Below are 18,465 nucleotides of genomic sequence, written 5' to 3' on the forward strand. Positions count from 1 at the left end.
CTCCATCCTGCTGCCTTCAGTCCTCCCTCAAGCACAGATCTTGTATATTTGAACCCAAGGTTCTAGCATTTTTCAGCTGAGACCTTGGCCTCTTCACATTTCCTTAGCTGGCCACAGTTTTCTCTGTGAGGTGAGGGTCCGTATACCCCTTGGGCAACTTACTTGGTAAGATTTATGAGGCTCTGTGGGAATGAGGATGTAGCTGAGGACCTTTGGGCCAGAGGATATGGCTTTTCAAACTCATTCTGGTCCCACCATATGACTGACACTGAACAGAGTTTGGTTATGGGGGGCCAGAGAATAAAAGGAAAGGCGCCAGCGTCTGCCCCTGCCGTTTCTCCTGGCCATGGCTGCTGCGGAATTACAGCTTCTCCCCTGTGAAGGCAGGAGCTGCTGATGGATGGGGGGGGTGGATCTTGGAATGCCACATGACCCCATTGCCCATCCTTGAAGGGGGTTTGGACAGCATCTGAAAAAAACAGCGTGGTCCCTTGACCAGACTCAGCCCTTCCTCCCGACTCCTGTCTTCCAGAAGCAGGTTGGCCCCGCGGGGTGTCTCCCAAGGCTGCTCCCTCAGAGTGGGGGTCATCACGCTCAGCCTGTCGAAAGAACAGGCACCTAATCTCCTGTGGGTGCTAGCGCTTTATCTAACGCGGAGCAACCCCACGTAATCGCGCGTGGGGAATTAACTGTCTCTATGGTTAGCTCAGGCCGGCTGGCAAGTTCTCTCTGCTTCCTTGTCCATTTGAAACCAAAACAGAAACCTCTTCTTCTCTGGAGGGTGCCCACGGCAGCACCCATGGGTTCCCAGCTGCAGGCCGGCCTGCGTCTCCCTTTTCCCTCGGCCTCGCTGTCTTCCACGGTGGCACGACCGCAGCAGACGTTTAGAGGAATCGCCTCTGGAGACAGCGCCCGTGGAGCGCGGGTTGGGAATGGCCGGGCCCCGCATGCGAGCTGGTTAACGCCCGCGTGTCACCCCTTCCCTCCCTCCGAAGCCTCGAGGAGCTTCCCTTCGCCTTCAGAGTGAAGGCCCCACTCCTGAAGCTGACCTCCACTGTCCGGACCTGGGGACGACCCGAGGGCGTCTGGAGGCCTCTGAGGCAGTGGGAGGCACCCACTCTAACTCTCAGCTTTACCCAGTTCGGTGGCCAGCATGTTGAGCTACAATGGTCTGCATGTTCTTGCTGTCTCTGAATATTTGCTCCTGCAGCTTCCTCCTCCGGAAAGACTTTTTCCCTTCTTTTTCCCTGCTTCAACCAAACTCTTAATTCCTATACCACCCTTTCCCTCAGTTAGCCTGTCTTCCCTGAGCCCAAAGGAATCTGCTCTCTACACTCTGTGGCCCTCATCTGCCCTTCTCTTGCCTCTTTATTATTCCTGCTCACTGTTCGAGCTGTGTATGCATTGGGGTTGTCATCCCTACCAGCCAAAAGGCTCCTGAAATCATGACTGTGCTTTGGCCACTTCTTAGCCCCTGTAGCCATACCTGGAGGCCTTCCTGGATGGTCCGGGGCTATGTGGACTGCAGGATTGTGTGTGAGGTAGTGGTGTGTGTGTGTGGGGGTAGAGATCTGTGTGACTTTCCCAGCCCCTGGAACAACCTGGGTGTCATGCAGAGGCTGGGCCAGACACGCATCTGCAAGGGGTACTAGTGAAGATCTGCCCAAGAGTGGAGGAGGTTGGGTTAGCCGAGAAGTTCCCGGAGCAGCGGTCTTCCAAGTGCGGTCCCCAGACCAGCAACATCTGCATCACTGTGGGAATATGTTAGAGATGTGCAGTAACATACCCAGAGCATCAGAAACTCTGGGGGTGGGGCACAGCAGTCTGGGGTTTAAGCTCCATCCCGATGCACCGTGAACTTTGAAAATCCCTGCTGTCAAGTCAGGGACCTTGCTCAAGATGGGAGGCCAGGTGGTGCCGTGGGAAGCATGTGGGCTGTGGAGCCAGACCTCTGAGGTTGAGAACCCTGCCCTGAAGTTAGTTTAGTGGCCAGATAAGATGGAACTCACCTCTTAGGGTCGTCCTCTTCCCATGAGGATCATAGGGCTCCCTAAACTTTCATGCACATAAGAATCATCTGGAGTGCTTTTTTTTTTTTTTTAAAGATTTATTTGAGAGAGAGAGAGAGCAGGAGCAAAGGTGCAGAGGGAGAGGGAGAAGCAGGCTTCCCACTGAGCAGGGAGCCTGATGCGGGGCTCGATCCCAGGACCCCGGGATCATGACCTGAGCCAAAGGCAGATGTTTAACCGACTGAGCCACCCAGGTGCCCCACCTGGAGTGCCTTCTAAAAATGTAGTTTCCTGACCTCCGTTTTAGGAAATCTAATTCTTCAGGTCAGAGTAAGTAAAGCCCAGGAATTTATGGTTTAAATAGGCTCCCAGGTGGTCCTGATGTGGGGAAGCCCTGGTGTAGAAGGCCTTTCATGTAGGTGGCTGCGACTCTGTTTACCCTTAAATGTCTCAAGGGATGTTGGGACCGGTATTGAGCTGAATGTGCTGGTCTGGGGAGGGAGAGCGCCCCCCCCAACACACACACACCTTGAGGGCTCCCTCACACCTGTATTTTCATCAAGTGAGGCCGACCTGGAAGCAGTGTTGAAAGGCCACACACGTGCACAGAGTCAGCATGTTCTGGGGGTGGTGGGGTGTATAGGGGCAGCATTCACATGGTGGGCATATGTACATGTTAGGTTTGGGGGGCACCTGCTCCTCCCCACTTCCTGGCTGGTGTAAGGATGTTTCCCACAGTGAGAGCCCGGCTTGTGGGTGGAGCAGGGCTGAGATACAGGGACTGGCTACAAAGATGGTTTTGGTGGCGGGGCTAGTAAAAAGTGGGGTAGCACCAGAGCCTGGTATGGAACCCCAGCGGTTTTGGGAGCTGGAGACAGATCCTCCATCTCTGAGCCGGCCTGAGGACCCTGATTCTGGTGATTGCCCCCAGCGTGCAGTTCCCCCAACGACCACCAGGGGTCTCTGAGGCTCCCTGCAAACCTTGCCAATCTGCTTTAATCTCTGCTCTCCCTCCCTGGGGGTGTGAGTGCCTGCAGCGCCATCCAACCTCGAGGTGACCCTGGAGGTCACCAGGCTCCATGGCAGGGAGGGGGTCCTGCCTCCAGGGGCCATGCCTGTGGTCTCAGCATCAGCTGGTGGCCAAGCCCCGGACAGATGTTCACCAAACGCCATTTGGGCTTGCCTCCCCACCTCCCCCTTAAGACAGCCAACCTGAATGGTGGCCCCCCCTCCTCAGCCAGTCCCCCCTCCTCCTCCACTGGCAGTGCTGGGAAACACAGGTCATAGCTTGGGAATGTGGCCTTGGGTTGCGGGGGGGTGATAAGAGGAGAGAGAGGGGGGACGCCTGGGTAGTTCAGTCGGGCATTCAGCTCTTGATTTCAGCTCGAGTCATGCTCTTGGGGTCACAGTGTCGAGCCCCACGTCGGGCTCTGTGCTTGGTGGGGAATCTGCTTGGGATTCTCTCTCTCTCCCATCTGCCCCTCCCTGTCACGCGTGCACATGCGCGCTGTGTCTCTCAAATAATAGATGAATAGATTTTTTTTAAAAAAGGGGGGAGAGAAGGCCATGTGACCTCTCTTCAACAGCTCCCCTGTTCTGCTGCTGATCTCCAAGCCCCCTCCCCAGCCCAGGTGCAGATGGCTGCTAGTTGTGGGGCGTTACTAGAAGCAGCCCCTGCCTCATGACCCTTGGCCCTGGTGAGGCTGACAGGGTGAGGCGCCATGCCAACAGGTGTCCCGGTAGGAGGAGAGGTGGGTGCAGGCCCAGTGCCCCTGGGTGGTGCTGGGCCAAACCTGCCATGGCAATAGGGGGGAGGCAGAGGTGGGATTTGGGGCCCCCTCAGGTTGAGGGGGGTATTTCTGGGAAGGAGGCTGAAGGTCCTGACAGTTCTCTGATTCTCAGCACCAGAGAAAAGAGAGTATGGCCTGGCTCCAGTATTTGAGGCTTGTCAGCACATTCCCACGTGGGGATCTTGGTGGTTTGGTCAGAACAGGGGGCATCCTAAGGGCCATCTGCCATCAGTGCCTCATGCGGTGGGTATGTGGGAGTGAACGGCTCAGGGCAGGCATCTTGGGTGCTGCGGTGTACGGCCACCCCCGTCTTGCCCCAGGGACTGAGGCCCCGGCACTTTGAGTTGAGGCGCCAGTGAGGGGGCTTTGCTCTTGTCAGGGTCCAGAAACTGTAAAGAGAGAAAAGGCAGATCCTGCTGCTTGGGAATGAGCAGGGTGGCTAAATACAGCGAGGCCGCGCGCTTGCTCTGCCCCTCCCCGCTCCTCCCCCTCCGCTCCAGGGCCCTGGCTGCTTGTGGTCTCAGCAGGCACCACCTTCCCAGCCAGCTGCCTGCCTGCCATCCAGCCTGTCCCTGCCTGGCCAGCCCCCACCTCCTCCTTCCCCTCCTCAGGCTGCTTCCCCTCCCCCAGGCCCTCGGTGGAGAGCTTCAGCAGGGTCAGCGCAGTGAGTGGGGCTGGGCAGGCTGGGCTTCTGCTCCCTGAGGAGCTGGGTGGGGTGGGCAGTGGGCAGGCAGCAGGAGGGCCTGGTGCCAGGGCAGAGCCCTCAGGACAGGCGCAGTCTGGGGTCTGTGTGCAGAGTCTCGGGTGAGTTGGGGTGCAGCCCTGTGGGGGGCCGGGCCACAGGGGCTTGGGGTGGGGGAACCAGGAGGAGGGGCCAGGGGGCTGTGGCGGATTCATGTCTGTATTTGGTAGTCGGATAGGAGCCAGCTCAGTGAGGCTGGGCCCCTGGCCAGTTGCAGGGGAGGGCGTCAGGGCCCTGGGGACACCCCTCCCCGAAAGCGAACATTGGTGCCCCCCTCCCCGTCCCCAGTCTGAGTCGCCCTTCTCTGTGGATGACTCAAACCGCTTTTCCCTCCCCCGAGAATTTGGGGGTCCATGTTCTAGGGCTGGGGCCCACAGGTGCCTCTGGGGTATCTGGGGCAGGAAGCTGAGAAGGGAGGGGGGAAGGGCAGGCTGGACAGTGCCGCCTCACTGGCCCTGGCACTGCCCAGATGGGGCTTGTCTGAGGTGTGTGTTCCTCTGCACCAGGCCCAGCTCACCCAAGAAACGGGTGTCTGGGCTGTACCACTCTGGGGACCATCCGCATTAGGAGCTTGCAGGTCCACACCAGGAATGTGGGTTCCCTGCTCCAGTGGAATTTCAGGTGTCACATTCAGGCCCCTCTGCGGCCTGAATCCCTTGTCCCAGGCTATTTGCTGTGGCTCCCCTACTTGGGAAGTTCAACAGTATCAGTGCCAGGAGGGTCTGGGGCAGAGCAGGATTCAGGGGCTCGGGGACAGGAGACATCTGAGCAAGGTCACACAGCAAGCAAGTAGGAGCCCCATGAAGTAAAGTCAGGGCAGGGCTGGCCTGCTTCCTGGGCTGTGTGGATCATTCCAGACCTTATCAGGGTCCTTGATCTGGAGCTGATCTATCCAGCTCTCTCATTCTCTCTGTCCCCCCCCCTTCCTCCTCTGGCGTCTCTCTTGGTGCCACTGTCTGTCCTCTGTCCCTTTTCCAGGCGGGTCCACATCACCTTTCAGCAGCCCCATCACCTCTGACGAGGAATACCTGAGCCCCCCAGAGGAGTTTCCGGAGCCTGGAGAGACCTGGCCCCGCACCCCCACCATGAAGCTCAGTCCCAGCCAGAACCGCCGCTCCTCCGACACGGGCTCCAAGGCACCCCCCACTTTCAAGGTCAGACCCCTGAGGCCAGCATGCAGCCCCCGGGCACCCCCATTCCTTCATGTGTGCCCTTGTTCTTGGGGCCACACCAGGTTCGCGCAAGACCTAGAGCTTGGCCCCATTAACCCTTCTTATCTGGAGCCAGCCTCAGGCAGCCCGGTGTGGAAGAGGCCTCTGTCCCAGAATCCTCTGGCCCCCAGGAGCCACAGCTGGGCCCTGATTGTCTCCCCTGACATTTTGGGGTCCCCTTCAGGTCTCACTTATGGACCAGTCAGTAAGAGAAGGCCAAGATGTCACCATGAGCATCCGTGTGCAGGGGGAGCCCAAGCCAGTGGTTTCCTGGTGAGTAGCAGCACCCCTGTCAGCTTGCCCTGCTCCAGGCTTGGCCCTGTGAGGCCTGGCTCTGGGGAGAGGGGAGTGGACCCTTTGTGGACTTCCCTGGGATCTGCCCAGGGGTCTTATCCCAGGTCCAGTGGTGCCGCTTCCTGAACATGCCCCTGCTCCTTTGTTCAGGCTCATTCGGGGCTTCTCCTTCTGGGGGGAGTGGTTTGGGTAACAGAAGGTCTCCTGTCTGTTCAGCTGGTGATGAATGGGCAGGAGTCATCTCTTAGAGAAGGCTGCCCTCGCCCACCCCCGTCAGGTGACAGCAGGGTGATTTTTGAGGCCTGCTCTGCGCCCAGCCCTGTGCTAGGCCCGGGCATAACAATTTGTTTCTGAGCGGCCAAAGCCAGGGGTTACAGGGGGGCCTTGGCTACAGTGCTTTATCCCGGGTGCCTGAAACCCTGATTACTGTTTGCTTGGGTTTTTATTAGTTTGGGTCCTAGTTTTCATTTGTAATTAATTGTCTAGTCCCCTATGTGATTTTTTTTTAACATTGTAAGTTATTTCTTACTCATTTTGGGAAGTGGCAAAGCTATCTGTTCATTATAAATAATAGAAATAAGACACAAAGACGTTTCAGAACTATTGAGAGCTGAATAGTTGTAGTTAGGTTCCAAGAAGGGTAAGATCCAAGTAGGCAGAGGTGTTCGGGAAGTTGCTGGGGGAGGGGTGGGATGGCAGAGTCAGGGTGAACACTTGGCCCTATAACCCAGGGGACAGATCTGGGAAGTGGGTGGATGATGTGAGGAGCCTGCAAGGACAGGTCAGGACCTGGGCCCCCAGACTGAGTTCTCGTCCCTCTGACAGGCTGAGAAACCGGCAGCCTGTGCGCCCAGACCAGCGGCGCTTTGCTGAGGAGGCAGAGGGCGGGCTGTGCCGGCTGCGGATCTTGGCCGCCGAGCGGGCCGATGCTGGCTTCTACACTTGCAAAGCGGTTAACGAGTATGGCGCCCGGCAGTGTGAGGCCCGCCTGGAGGTCAGAGGTGAGTGCCTCACACTCTCCGTGAACCACCCCCCACCCCAGCCCCACAGCCCTAGCCCCGGCCTCATCCCTGCTCGGATGCCAACTTTCGGCCTTAGAGATCCCGTAGTTGGTTGCTTATATTGTAGTTGAGTAAACTGAGGCCTAGAGAGGGGAAGTGACTTGTTCAAGGTCACACGGCGAATTGTTCAGTGCTCAGCCTGCTACACAGTACGGCCTTCCCCATGCTCAATCACACCTGTCCCTGATGCTAGCTAGAGAGAGACCCTGCTTCCTGCCACCAGCTGTCCTCTCCCCACACTCTTCCAAGCTTTTGTCACCTTGCCCTTACCAGGCTCCTCCCTCACACCCACCCCGCCTCTCTCCTCTTGCCCCTTTGCCCTCCTACCCATCCCATTGCTGTGTAGAAGCTGTTGTGGTTGGAAGTGGCAGTGGGGAGAGTCTGATAGCTGGACCCGTTCGGAGGGGCCCTTGGGGTGACTTGGGCTTGAAGCATTGCAGGGACCCCAGGGGTGCCAGGGTGAGCAGGACCGTGGAATGTGGAGAGGGCTGGGCCCCCGCGGAGTTGGGGCAGAAGATCAGGGGACCTTTCAGGCAACGGGGATAGCAGGCAGGCCTTAGCCAGGCTGCTCTTGGGGGGCTAGTGGTCTTCCTCCCTAGGGCTGGCCATTAACCTTGCTTTCTACTTCGCCCTTTCCTGTGAGCAGCTCAGGGCTGGGAACCCCTCCTTAGCTCCTGCACTCAGCCATCATCCCTCCCTTCCTGGTAGAGGCCAGCTCGGAAAGCTTCGCAGGATACCCCCAGCCCCTGCTGGAGCTCAGACCCTCATAGTCATGGTCACCTCCACCGGGCCCTGCCTGCCTCAGTTACCTGCCCTGTGCCTCCCGTTCTTGGGGCTGCCACCTCCTTGGTCTCTGAGTCCTTCAGCTCTCCCTGCACCCGAATCCGGCCCCCATTACCTGGCCTGTTCCTTCCCTTCCGGGGTCTGGCTCTGCCCTGCTTCTCTGTGTTAACCCACGTCTCGGTGCTTCTCTCTCTTTGGGATTCCTCCTGACATCCCCTAGGCTTTGGGTGCCCCCAATGCCCGTGAATGCCCTTTCCCGGGTTGCCCACGGCCTCCGCCTGTCCGGGAACCCCAGACACCCGCCCGGCCTCTGGCTGGCTGCTGGTGCCTCCATCTGCACCTGATCTTGGGGGAGCTGAGTGGCAGGGCGCCCTGGCAGTTTCAGAGGCAGCTGTCCATGCAGACGGCCCTAGCCAGGTCTGCGTGGCGTGTGTGCGTGTGTGTGCGTGTGCGTGCGTGTGTGCTGCACTAACCTGCCGCTTGCTGACTGAGGTTTTTGTCTGTACACAGGCGAGTGAGCTCAGGGGGCCGCCTGCGCTCCCCCCCGCTACCCTCCGAGCTGCGCCCCTGTCTCAGGCACCTCTCGGACCTCGCTGTGTTTCACTGCCTCCTGCCCACAGACCCTGCCGGCCCGCCGGCCCGGACCCCTCTCCCAGCCTCCCATTCCATCCCCTCCCCACCTCATGCAGCATCCTGGGATAGCCCATGGGCCCCTATGGACCCTTCCCCCCCAAGCGGACATACGGCTGGGCAGGCTGGGAGCCCCCACATGGACCGAGTGCCAGGAAGGGGCAGCCATGAGGGTATCAAGACACCTGCCCCCACCCCCGGTCTCTCCCTGCAGGGGAGCACCCAGCGAGCGCATGTGTCACCGCTGCTACAGGCCCTGTCTATCTGTTTGTCTGTCTGTGTGTCTGTGACAGTCAGGGAAGGACGCCTCTGAGCGGGTGTGGGGTGAGGCAGAGCGGGAGAGGACAGGGCATGGCACCCACAGGCTGGAGGGGCCTAGGGAGGCAGGAGGCTGCTGACAAGGGGCTCACGAAACGGGACGGGGCACTCACCATTCCAGAAACGGGTTTCAAATGGCACAACACTTTCTATTTCACAAGAGACCAAAAGCCAGAGGCCCTCAGGCCCTACGCTGATGAGGAGGCCTGACCGAGTCCAGCTCTGGGCAGGTTTAGGGCTCATCTGGGGCTCCCCTATTCACTGTCAGGGCCCGGGATGCTCTGTCTGGGAATGAGGGTGTTATCCAGGCTTGGCCAAAGAGTAAGGGCCTGCTGTCGTGGGTGTGGAGATATTTGAACAAAGCTGTTTCTTAGCTCAAATAAAGTCCAGTTTGTACCCAGCTGGTGTGCTGTGTTTTTTTTTTTTTTCCGCCGCCGTCTCTGCCCCTCCGTGGCCCTCTCAGATCCCCTGCCCTCGATTCCCTCCCACTTCCCCTGAGTTCACCCTCCCTGGCCCAGCTTGGGTGGCCCTCCTGAAGCCAGGCCCTGGAGCTCCTTGCTGTCCCGGCCAGGCGGGCGGGCTTTCCCTGTCTCCAAAGGAACAAAATGCATCTCTCTCTCTGTATCTGTCTGTCTCTTTGTGTGTGCGTGTGTGTGTCTCCCTCGCCTCGTTGTGTCTCTATTCCACGCGTGCCCCCCTGTGGCCGCTTTCCCCCCAGCACATCCTGAAAGCCGGTCGTTGGCCGTGCTGGCCCCCCTGCAGGACGTGGACGTGGGGGCCGGGGAGATGGCGCTGTTTGAGTGCCTGGTGGCGGGTCCTGCCGACGTGGAGGTAGACTGGCTCTGTCGAGGCCGCCTGCTGCAGCCTGCACTGCTCAAATGCAAGATGCATTTCGATGGCCGGAAATGCAAGCTGCTGCTCACGTCTGTGCATGAGGACGACAGCGGTGTCTACACCTGCAAGCTCAGCACGGCCAAAGGTAACTGCCCGCTCAGGCCCTGGGGCTGCCGTGGGGGCCCAGGAGCCGGAGGGAGGGGGCTGGAAGTGTAGAGCCGGGTGCAAAAATAAGATCAGGCAGCCCACCTGCCTGGATAAAATCTGCATGTGGAGTGGCACCTGGCACAACGTGCCTTCTGTGTCCATGTGAGCTGGTGTTCCCGTAGGGAGCCAGTCCGCCGCGGTCTAGCCAACCCACCCGGACTTGGGTTCCAATTCCCGCCCTGCCACGGACAGCCACGTGGCTTTGGACAAGTCACTTCATCTCTCTGAGCTTTAGACTATCCATCTGGAAAAAGGGATCATGAGGCAAGCTACCTTGTAGGGGGACCGGTAGGATTAATGAGCTAATGTATATAATGAGCAAAGTACAGCACAAGCCTGGCAAAGGGTGACACCTAATAAATGTCAGTCATTATTATTATGAATGACATCTCTGACCTGGTCCCCGTCCTCCTTTGAAGGGCAGAGATAATGCCTCACCAGCTCGTGGTGATGGGCGCCTAAGGTGACACTGGAAGTCTTTGTAAGCAGGAGAGGATCGGGTCGCCAGAAGGGGTTCTTATTTCCCCCAGAAGATGTTTTGTGGGGTAGTGTCTTAGGGCCAAAGAGCATTGCTCTGGGTTTGGGACGGGTGGGAGGGAGGGTGGGCACCACCCAGGCACAGAGGAAAGTTTCCCCAGGGGCAGGGGAAAGGTGTGGAAGAGGAACCAGGTTTGGCCTGCAGGCCCCTCTCCTAGAGCTGAGCTGAGCATCCTGAGTGGGCAAGGGGCGATGAGGAGGGGCTCCCGTTGTGGTCCCGGCCGCCGTGGCCTCCCTGCCACCCACTCTTGCCAACCTCCACCCTCCTGAGAAGGCCAGATCTTAGGGTCTTGCCCACTGCCTCGCTCCAGTGTCTGGGGACCTCGCTGGATTCTGCTTGATCTACTGCCCTGGGCCCAGTCCCCCTTTCCTGCCCGGTGTGCGGGTGGGCCCTTCGGGATGGGGTGCCTGGGACTCCGTGGCCTTCCCTGCCGCAGTGCTGACCCCTCCCCACTAGATGAGCTGACCTGCAGCGCCCGGCTGACCGTGCGGCCCTCACTGGCGCCCCTGTTCACTTGGCTGCTGGAGGACGTGGAGGTGCTGGAGGGCCGTGCAGCCCACTTCGACTGCAAGATCAGCGGCACCCCGCCCCCTTCGGTCACCTGGACTCATTTTGGTATGGCCTTCCGCCCTGCAGATGTTGGGGGACCCCTAAGGCCCAGAGGGCAGGGCCGCTCACTGAGCGTGCTCTGCATTTCTGCCGCTTCCTCCCCCAGGCCGCCTGGTGGAGGAGAGCGAGAACTTGCGGCTCCGGCAGGAAGGGGGTCTGCACTCTCTGCACATCGCCCACGTGGGCAGTGAGGATGAGGGGCTGTATGCGGTCAGCGCGACCAACACCCACGGCCAGGCCCAGTGCTCGGCCCAGCTCTATGTGGAGGAGCCCCGGACGGCCGCCACCGGCCCCAGGTACGGCAGGGCTCCTGGGGCGGCCGGCGGGGGGGGGGCGCTGCTCTGGGCCTCTGGGCAGCCATGTCGCTCTTGCAGCTCGAAGCTAGAGAAGATGCCGTCTATCCCGGAAGAGCCGGAGCAGGGTGAGCTGGAGCGGCTGTCCATGCCCGACTTCCTGAGGCCACTGCAGGACCTGGACGTGGGCCTGGCCAAGGAGGCCATGCTGGAGTGCCAGGTGACCGGCCTGCCCTACCCCACCATCAGCTGGTTCCACAATGGCCACCGCATCCAGAGCAGCGACGACCGGCGCATGACACAGTGTATGTGTCCGGGGAGGGACCCTGGGGAGTGTCCCCTCCAGCACCCTCTTCGCTTGCAGTGCCTTCACCCTCTCCCTGCCCTTGAGCCTTCCTTTTCTAGCCTGCTCAGGGATGGGGCCCCTGCGGGAGGGGGCGCAGAGGGGCTGTGAGGTCAGGGCCTCCTTCCTGGAGCTGTGCAGCCCCACCCACGGAGTCGCCACTCCGGGCCTGGGTGGCCCCCTTAGCACGTACTAGACAGGCAGGACAACCTGCTGCTGACCAGCGGCAGGACGGTGGGCAAGGTTACGGAACCCCTCGGGGCCTCAGTTTCCCCCTCTGCAATAGGCTCATGATAAGAATTAAATTAGTTAATATGTACGAAGCACTTTGAGTGGGGCCTGGCAAATAGCAAGTGGTCCATAAATGATCATCTTATTATTACTGCTGCTGTTGTTGCCTGTTCATAAAGCAGGGCTGCTCATGCCTTCCTGGAGAAATTTCAGTGAAAAGGCCGGCGTGGGCAGTGTCTGGCCCCAAAAGGCTGCTTGGCCAGGGTCAATAACAACAGCAAAAGTAAAGGAGCCAGGGGAGCAATACAGAGGAACGGATTCGGGACCCTGTGCTTTCCGCCAGGACTGTTTCTCTCGGGAGCGTCTCATTTCCGTCCTCGAAGGGATCTGAGTCTCGTGATGTTCCTCTTACAGCTGCAACGTGACAGAACTCACCTTTCTTAAGCACTTTGTGAGTGCCGGGCCCTGAGCTCAGCCTCCTCATCAAGGGCCTGTAGGGCGGGTACCGGTATCCCTGTTTGCAGACGGGGCAACGGAGACAGCAGAGGGACAGGGACTTAAATGGAGCCTTGACAGAGGGACAGGGACTTGCCCGAAGGCAGGAACAGACCCTCTGACTCTGGTGCCTACCTCCTAAGCAGGCTGCCCTCCGACCCCCGTGCCCCACGCTCCCACCCCATTCTCCAGAGCCACCTCTGTGGCGCTGACCCTTCCCCTGACTCTCATTCTGCTTGAGGCCCTGGGCGGGTGTCTGTCGCAGGAGCTGAGCAGACGTCCCTGTTCCTCTCTGTATCTGGGGTCGGTGGCAGCCTTTGTTCTCTCTTCCTTTATAAATAGTGTCAGCGGAGATAAATGAATGGGTGACTGTTCCGTGTGGAGATAACCACTCGGAGACGGGAGGGGTGTTTGGGGTTGGCCGTGACGTGCAGGAGGACAGGCTGGCCTCTTCCCCTTCACGACCCCCCTGAGATGGCCTCCTTATCATCATCATTCAGGGATCAGAGCATCAAGAAGGAGGTTCAGAATCAGAGGGAAGCAAGTTCAAGGCATGGCTCCATCACTGATTAGCTGTGTCACCTTGGACAAGTCCATTAATGTCTCTGATCTCATTGGTAAAATGAGGATAATTTTGCAGGGTTGTTGAAAGGAGTATGGAAAAAAAACGCATGTCAAGTAGCTGGCGTCGACTGGGCACAGAACAGACGACTCTTATTATCATTTATAATATAACATCCTTGGCAGTGACTACGTGTAAGGCATCGGGGTCCAGGCCTGACAGGACATGTCGGCTCTGTCTTTAAGCAGCCATGGCACGTGCAAGTAGAGAGGAAGGGCCACCCCCCACACAGTGCGGGCCTGGCACTGGAGGTCCTGGGGAGGCAGTCAGGGATGGGGGTGCAGAGGAGGCTTCCCAGGCTGGCACTCGCTTGAACTGTGTCTTGAAGGAAGAGGTCTTGGGTAAGAGAGGAAGGTTCCGGAAGGGAGGAATTTTGTGAGCAAAAACCTGGAGATGGAACTCCTGTGGCTTGTGCAGGGACCTGAAGGCTTGTCAGGGTTGGAGGAATAGCAGGAAGAAGGGCAGGAGACGTGGCTGGATGGGCCCTTGGGCTGAGGGTTCTGGATGCTAGCCCACATGCAAGAGGTGCCTTTAAGGTTTCCAGGTCAAGAGGTAACACGCGGGGCCATTGGTGGAGCATGGACGGCGCCGGTGGAGGGCGGTCATGGGTGCCGTGCTGCCGGTGGGACCAGCAATGGCCGTGCGGACGGAGGGGGAGCTGGGGGAGGGGCCTGCGGAACAAAACCTGGTCAGCACTTTGATGCCGAGGTGTGACCCCCAGAGGTGCGAAGATGAGGGGCGGTCAACGGGATAGGAGCTCAGAGGGGGAATCAGTGTGGGGGGAAGATGAGAAGTCGCCGGAGGGACGGGCAAGAGGGGCCGGGCTGCAGGTGCAGGCTTGGCAGCCTGGATTTCGGCTTTGCTGTGGGGTGGACATGCTTGTTGCCGTCTGCCCTGCTCTTGCCCCCTTGTCTGCTCCTTGCAGCCAGTAGGGGTAAAGGGCCAGGCCCCTGGTGGCATGGGCCCACCCCTCAAAGTATCCTCCTGGCTCAGGCCCAGTGTCGTTGTCTCCCCCCCACCCCCCCAGACAGGGATGTCCATCGCCTGGTGTTCCCTGCTGTGGGACCTCAGCATGCCGGCGTCTACAAGAGTGTCATCGCCAACAAGCTGGGCAAAGCTGCGTGCTATGCCCACCTCTATGTCACAGGTGAGGCAGGTGCCCTCCGGTCTGCTGCATCCACAGCCTAGCCTCTGGCCCTCCACGGGGGCCTGGGTGAGGGAGGGGCCTCCACATTAGCTCCCTTCTCCTTGGACCCTGGGAGCCATCTGGCCTTGCCCCCGGGCCTGTGGCTGTGCCCCCAGCCCACCGTCCTGAGGCTTGGTGATCCTGTGGAGCCATTGGGCCCTGAGGGACACGGCAGACCTCCAACCTGTGGCTTTCAGATGTGGTTCCAGGCCCCCCAGATGGCGCCCCACAGGTGGTTGCTGTGACTGGCAGGATGATCACGCTCACATGGAACCCTCCCAGGAGTCTGGACATGGCCATTGGTGGGTCAGGCCCCACAGGGCTGTGGGGTGGGGATGGAACGTGGGCAGGCTCAGGCAGGGGCACCAAGGGAGCCAGGCTGCGGGGCAAGGCCCAGAGAAGCGTACCGGTGGATGGTAAGAGTGGGTGGAGTGCTGGGAACATGGCCAGGAGCCACTTGGCTGGTCTCCTTTCCAAGGTGGATAAAGCCGTGGCTGCGCGTCAGGAAAGGCCACAAAGGGGCCACCACATTCCCTTTCTCAGAGGGACTGGTGCTTGGATCATGATCCTGGGAATGCCCTCCCCTTCCCTGTGCATGACTTCTCCCTGCTCTGTGCCTCGGTTTCCCCACCTCAGGGGGTAGCAAGGACTTGGGATATGAGTTAAGCTCCCTCCCTCCGTGTCTGTAGCTGGACCCCATGCCTGGCATCTTGCTGGCTCTGAGCGTGGCTGGCTGGGCCAGTGTTTGGAAAGAGCAGATGGGGGCAGGCAGAAGCAACAGGAGAAATTGAGGCCGGTCCTCAGAGCAGACTAATGAGGAGTTTCTAGGTCCTGAGCCAGCTGAATGGGGGGCAAGGGGGGATGTCCCAGCAATGCCCACCTCCAGCAGCTGCTTCCCCACCAGACCCAGACGCCCTGACCTACACTGTGCAGCACCAGGTTCTGGGCTCGGACCAGTGGACAGCGCTGGCCACGGGCTTGCGGGAGCCTGGATGGGCAGCCACTGGGCTGCGTAAGGGGGTCCAGCACACCTTCCGGGTCCTCAGCACCACCATCAAGAGCAGCAGCAAGCCCTCGCCCCCCTCAGAGCCTGCACAGCTCCTGGAGCGTGGTGAGTCTGGGTACTCCTCTGGGGTGGGGTGGAGGCTGCAGGGCCAGGGAACTGGGTCTTCCTGGTGGAGGCTCAAGGGCTGGTCTGGACCTGCTAGCTCTGGTGGGAACAGCATGGCTGGGGGCCACCTCAGCCAGTCTGAGCGCTTCTTCCTCCTGACGGCAGCATGCACGGTGGGCGAGGCTGAGGCTCTGGGATCAGACAAGCCAGGGGGCGCAGTCCCAGCCTTCCTGGCTGCATACCCTAGACAAATTGCTGAACCTCTCTGAACCTCAGCTTCCTCATCTGCAAAAATGGAGCTTCGGTGGTGGTTGGGAGGGTTAAAGGCGTAGAGGGTGCTAAGGACCTGGTATCGAGCCCAACATCAGCCTGTGCTCTCCTCCGGCCAGGCCCACCCCTGGAGGAGGCTCCCACTGTGTTGGACAAGCCGGACATCGTGTATGTGGTGGAGGGACAGCCCACCAGCGTCACAGTCACCTTCAACCATGTGGAGGCCCAGGTCATCTGGAGGAGGTGGGGCCCCGCCTGGCATGCCTCACTCCCCAGCTGTGGCCATCCAGCTCTGGCCGTCCTGGTCTGACCCCCCTGTGGCTGGATCCTGGGTGACCTCCCTGTCGTGTGTCTCCTAGCTGTCGAGGGGCCCTCCTGGAGGCGCGGGCAGGGGTGTATGAGCTGAGCCAGCCCGATGATGACCAGTACTGTCTTCGGATCTGCCGGGTGAGCCGCCGAGATGTGGGGCCCCTCACCTGCACGGCCCGCAACCGCCATGGCACACAGACCTGCTCGGTCACCCTGGAGCTGGCAGGTGGGTGCCCGCGGGCCTTCTTCCCTCTCCGCCCTCTGTGGCCCGCGGCCCTCTCCTCACGCCCCCAGGGCCACACACCCCTGTCTGGCCTGTCCATCGAACAGCTGTAAGAATACCAGTGCTAGTGGAAGTAACAGAGATAGTACTCATAAGATACTTACTGAGCACACCTGGTACGTGCCAGGCTCAGCGCGAAGGCCCTTCCATGTATCACCTCATGAAATATTTACAGTAACCCAGCGAGATGTGGTTGGTTATTATCCTCATTTTACAGATGGGGAAACTGAGGCGCAGAGAGTACGCTAAGTCACAGGCCCAGGGTCCCACAACCTCATAAGTACAGGAGCTGGGATTCAAGCCTAGATGCATGCCCAACTCCAGAGCCAGAGGGTGCTCTTTGCATCCTGTGTTAAACACAACAGGATGTAGGACCTCAAATATAACAAGCATGGGGAGACCACCGTCAATGAGCACAGCTGATCAGCAGACCCCCAGCTCTGGGGACCTTGCACGCCCTTTTGCACAAGCCCTTTTGATAGAGCCTCCCAACCTTTGCGGTGAGGACACTTTGTATAATTTTTCCTTTAAAGATGTAGTCTCTCAACCAGTGGCATGCATTAAGTAGTAATTGTCTTGTTTTCCGGTTTGTTAATTAACTCTAGACATATATAACTGCCACTCAGAACTTCACATCAGCACGAGCTAAACAGTGTTACCTGCTGAGTAGATACAATTCCAACCAAATGCAAAGAAAGTGACATTTTAGTGAGCGCAGGCAATCATATGGTGGATAAATGTACATTTGCTGGTGTTTTTAAAAAATTGTTCAAGTTCACTTGAAACCTAGTTCTGTCACCTTCACGGAGCAGCCCCCCACCACCTCTAGACTGGAAACTAGATCCCTGGGCGGGGGGTGGGGGGGGTGGGAAGGGATCTTTAAAGCAGAAGAGAAGTGGCAGTAGGGTGTGTGAGGGAGAGGTGGGGCAGCCCTGCTGGCCCTGATGGAGATGGGGGGAGGGGGGCGGCACTGATCATCCGGGTCCCCGTCTCCTCCTTGACCCACCTTCCCCCCCACCCACACCCCTTGGCACCTCCTTGAGCCTGCCACTTTGCTCCTTGAGCCTGCCACTTTGCTCCTTGAGCATACCATCTGCAGGACTCCTTTCTCTTCCCAGATATAGGAAGAGCCCTAGGGTTCAGGGAGGCCCCGGCCCCTGAGAGCCCTGTAGCCCAGCCTGGCTGGGTCAGTGACCAAGAGAGAGACGGTGTCCCAGCCGGCCAGGACTAGAACAGGCCTGGGGCTTGGATCTACATGCTCCACTCACTGTGCCCAACAACCCCTCCCCCCAGCCCCCAGGCAGGGCGAATGGAATGGCCTCTTTCTCCCATATCTGCCCCACGGTAGTGTCTTCTTCTCTCCGTTTTATCTGTGTAAAATCAGGTTGGATGCCAGTGATGGGTGGCGGTCCCTGCCCAGCATCCCTGCTCATCCCTCCGGGCCTGCTCTCTCCCACTCCTCTTAAAGCTGAGATCCTCAAACATGCCCAGGAGGGTGGGCACTGGGCAGTCACAGGTTCCTCCACAAAGCACGCTGGAATACGTATTTAATTCCATCCTGAGAATTAGAAGCCACTTTGCCAGGAAATAACATGACCGAATGATATGCTTAGAGAATGAAATCACAGTCACGTGTGGGAGAGCTAAGCTGAGAATCAGTGTCTGTTTGTTCGTCTTGCCATCTCCCGGCTGGTAAAAGCCCCCTTAAACATTTAAATAAGATGCAGAGAGAAAACATCAAGATAGAGGCAATGCCATCGGTGAATTTAATTCAGGGTCACAGCCTGAGCTGCCTGCAGGGCGCAGGACGGTAAAGCCCGAGGTCGGGCTGTGCGGAAGGGCGGTCACCCACAGAGGGCAGCATCGAGCCACTCGGCGCCAGCCCATTAATGAGTGAGGGAAGAGGCTCTCAGGGTGGCCAATCCTGATTTTTCCAGAGAGGCAGGAAATCTAGATTTCTTTTGTGTGTGAAGATCTCCTGGTTTCAAAGCTGGCAAATGAACACTGATGGTCCAACAAAGCAAGGCTGCACCCCGTGGCTTAGGTTTTCTGAGATTTGGAGAACATCACGTGCGGATATACGGGGAGAGAACTTGGTCCAGGCTAGGAACTCTGGTGTTCCCAGGGGCCGAGTTTGAGAGCCTCAAGGGGTGGGGTGCTGGGGCTCTGGGAGGTGTCAGGGAGTGGGGGGGGGTCTGGTGTTCTGCCTGAGTCAGTTGCTGAGGGAGGGCTTGGAGAGGGACTTGAGAAGGCAGGACCTCGTGACCCCAGTGTGGTCACCCTCTCTGCCCCACCC

General features: G+C 59.0%; 1 protein-coding gene across 8 annotated transcripts in view; it reads left to right on the forward strand.

Moving 5' to 3' along the window:
• SPEG (striated muscle enriched protein kinase) overlaps positions 1-18,465 on the forward strand; it is a 48,867-nt gene that overhangs the window by 13,539 nt on the left and 16,863 nt on the right. For 6 of the 8 annotated variants that reach the window (XM_036082955.2, XM_078071345.1, XM_036082956.2 and 3 more), the window contains 12 exons: positions 5,520-5,695; positions 5,937-6,025; positions 6,872-7,047; positions 9,557-9,817; positions 10,874-11,032; positions 11,133-11,322; positions 11,401-11,624; positions 14,038-14,157; positions 14,394-14,498; positions 15,101-15,307; positions 15,697-15,820; positions 15,937-16,112. In XM_036082955.2, the coding sequence (XP_035938848.2) occupies positions 5,520-5,695; positions 5,937-6,025; positions 6,872-7,047; positions 9,557-9,817; positions 10,874-11,032; positions 11,133-11,322; positions 11,401-11,624; positions 14,038-14,157; positions 14,394-14,498; positions 15,101-15,307; positions 15,697-15,820; positions 15,937-16,112 (2,007 nt within the window). Of the gene's footprint in view, positions 1-5,519; positions 5,696-5,936; positions 6,026-6,871; positions 7,048-8,400; positions 9,239-9,556; positions 9,818-10,873; positions 11,033-11,132; positions 11,323-11,400; positions 11,625-14,037; positions 14,158-14,393; positions 14,499-15,100; positions 15,308-15,696; positions 15,821-15,936; positions 16,113-18,465 lie in introns of those variants that run through there. The other 2 variants (XR_013447378.1, XM_078071347.1) reach the window with 2 other exon arrangements.

This window comes from Halichoerus grypus, chromosome 4, assembly GCF_964656455.1.
Source record: "Halichoerus grypus chromosome 4, mHalGry1.hap1.1, whole genome shotgun sequence".
Taxonomy (NCBI): Eukaryota; Metazoa; Chordata; class Mammalia; order Carnivora; family Phocidae; genus Halichoerus; species Halichoerus grypus.